The sequence below is a fragment of the Galeopterus variegatus genome, unplaced genomic scaffold (genome assembly GCF_000696425.1).
Source record: "Galeopterus variegatus unplaced genomic scaffold, G_variegatus-3.0.2 Scaffold280, whole genome shotgun sequence".
Classification (NCBI taxonomy): domain Eukaryota; kingdom Metazoa; phylum Chordata; class Mammalia; order Dermoptera; family Cynocephalidae; genus Galeopterus; species Galeopterus variegatus.
In genome coordinates, this window is record NW_007726391.1 from 49,716 (window position 1) to 50,908 (window position 1,193).

General features: G+C 40.3%; 1 protein-coding gene across 1 annotated transcript in view; it reads right to left on the reverse strand.

Moving 5' to 3' along the window:
* Positions 1-1,193, reverse strand: part of LOC103585858 (protein FAN-like) — a 190,747-nt gene that overhangs the window by 34,850 nt on the left and 154,704 nt on the right. Inside the window, exons 8-10 of the mRNA XM_008566950.1 lie at positions 960-1,031; positions 608-655; positions 454-506 (exon numbers count right to left, since the gene is read on the reverse strand). Coding sequence (XP_008565172.1) covers positions 454-506; positions 608-655; positions 960-1,031 — 173 coding nt within the window. The remainder of the gene's footprint in view (positions 1-453; positions 507-607; positions 656-959; positions 1,032-1,193) is intronic.

The window sequence follows — 1,193 nt, forward strand, 5'->3', positions numbered from 1 at the left end:
AGAGTTTTAAACAGGCAAGAGATATATGATTAAATAAGTTCTTTAGAAAAAACAGATTTTAAAAGGACATTAGGTACCGGGGAAGAAGAGGTTTGGAGAAGGGAAGACTAGGGGCAGGCAGATGAGCCAAAAGCTGTTACAGTGCCCTGGGTGGGAAGAGATGGTGGCCTGAACTGAGGCAGTCACAGTATACACAGACAGAAGCAGGCAGACTGGAGAGATCGTAGGGAGGATCGATCAACAGGCCTTTCTGACTGACAGAGGTCAGGATGGGGAAGAGTTGAGGAAGCCCCGGAGATTTCTCCTGCACTGAGGCACCTGAGACTGTTTTTAAGGCAAACAGGTTTCGGGTGAGACTGATGAAGACATCAGCTTTGGACATGCTGAATGAGGCATACAGATGAAGACGTCCACTGCTTTCCTAATCAGGAAACAAGATCATTAAAAACATACCTGTTTTTGTCAAATGAAGTCCTAGCCAAACGTGACTGCAAAATAGCTGTTATCTGTTAAAACAGAACCGTTTAAAAGTATGGATATAAGCATTTATAAGTAGAATATCAATACAAGTTAATTCGCAAGCAAAGATACAAATAGAAACACTTACCATGGCAGTTTGGTCACCCAGTTTGTTAAGGCACGATGCTCTGTGAAGCTACAACATCACAAATATACATGAATGCATTTTTTTCTCTCAGATGATATGAATTATTTCTTTAGAAGCAATGAAAGACAGCAATCATTCTGTTACTTTGCAACAAACAGTCAAGATTACTTCTGATTTTACCTATAATTTCATCCTAATATATAGTTGCCAAATTCAACAAATTCAAGTGAATCTGCTACATATTTAGAAAAGAGATTATGGTTTAAGACATATAAACATGAAATTTAGAAGAGTTTCTGCCTCAGTTTGCCCTGAATACACTGCCCAGTGAGTGCCTAAGTCACTGGCTTACCTGAAGCAATGTTTCCACAACATCTTCCACTTTCCCTGAAACATCCAGTTCAAAGACATACTCCATTTTGCCCTAATAAAAAGGGGACGGTAACAAAACAAAGAAAGAGAAGCAGCATGTTAGACCACAGTACTTTAAGAACATTTGTACAGTACCTGCCAAGTTCTGCATGTTTCTGTTTTGTGTGCCCTCCCACCTGAAACGAGAGCTCTGGGGAGTGAGTCTACAGGACCT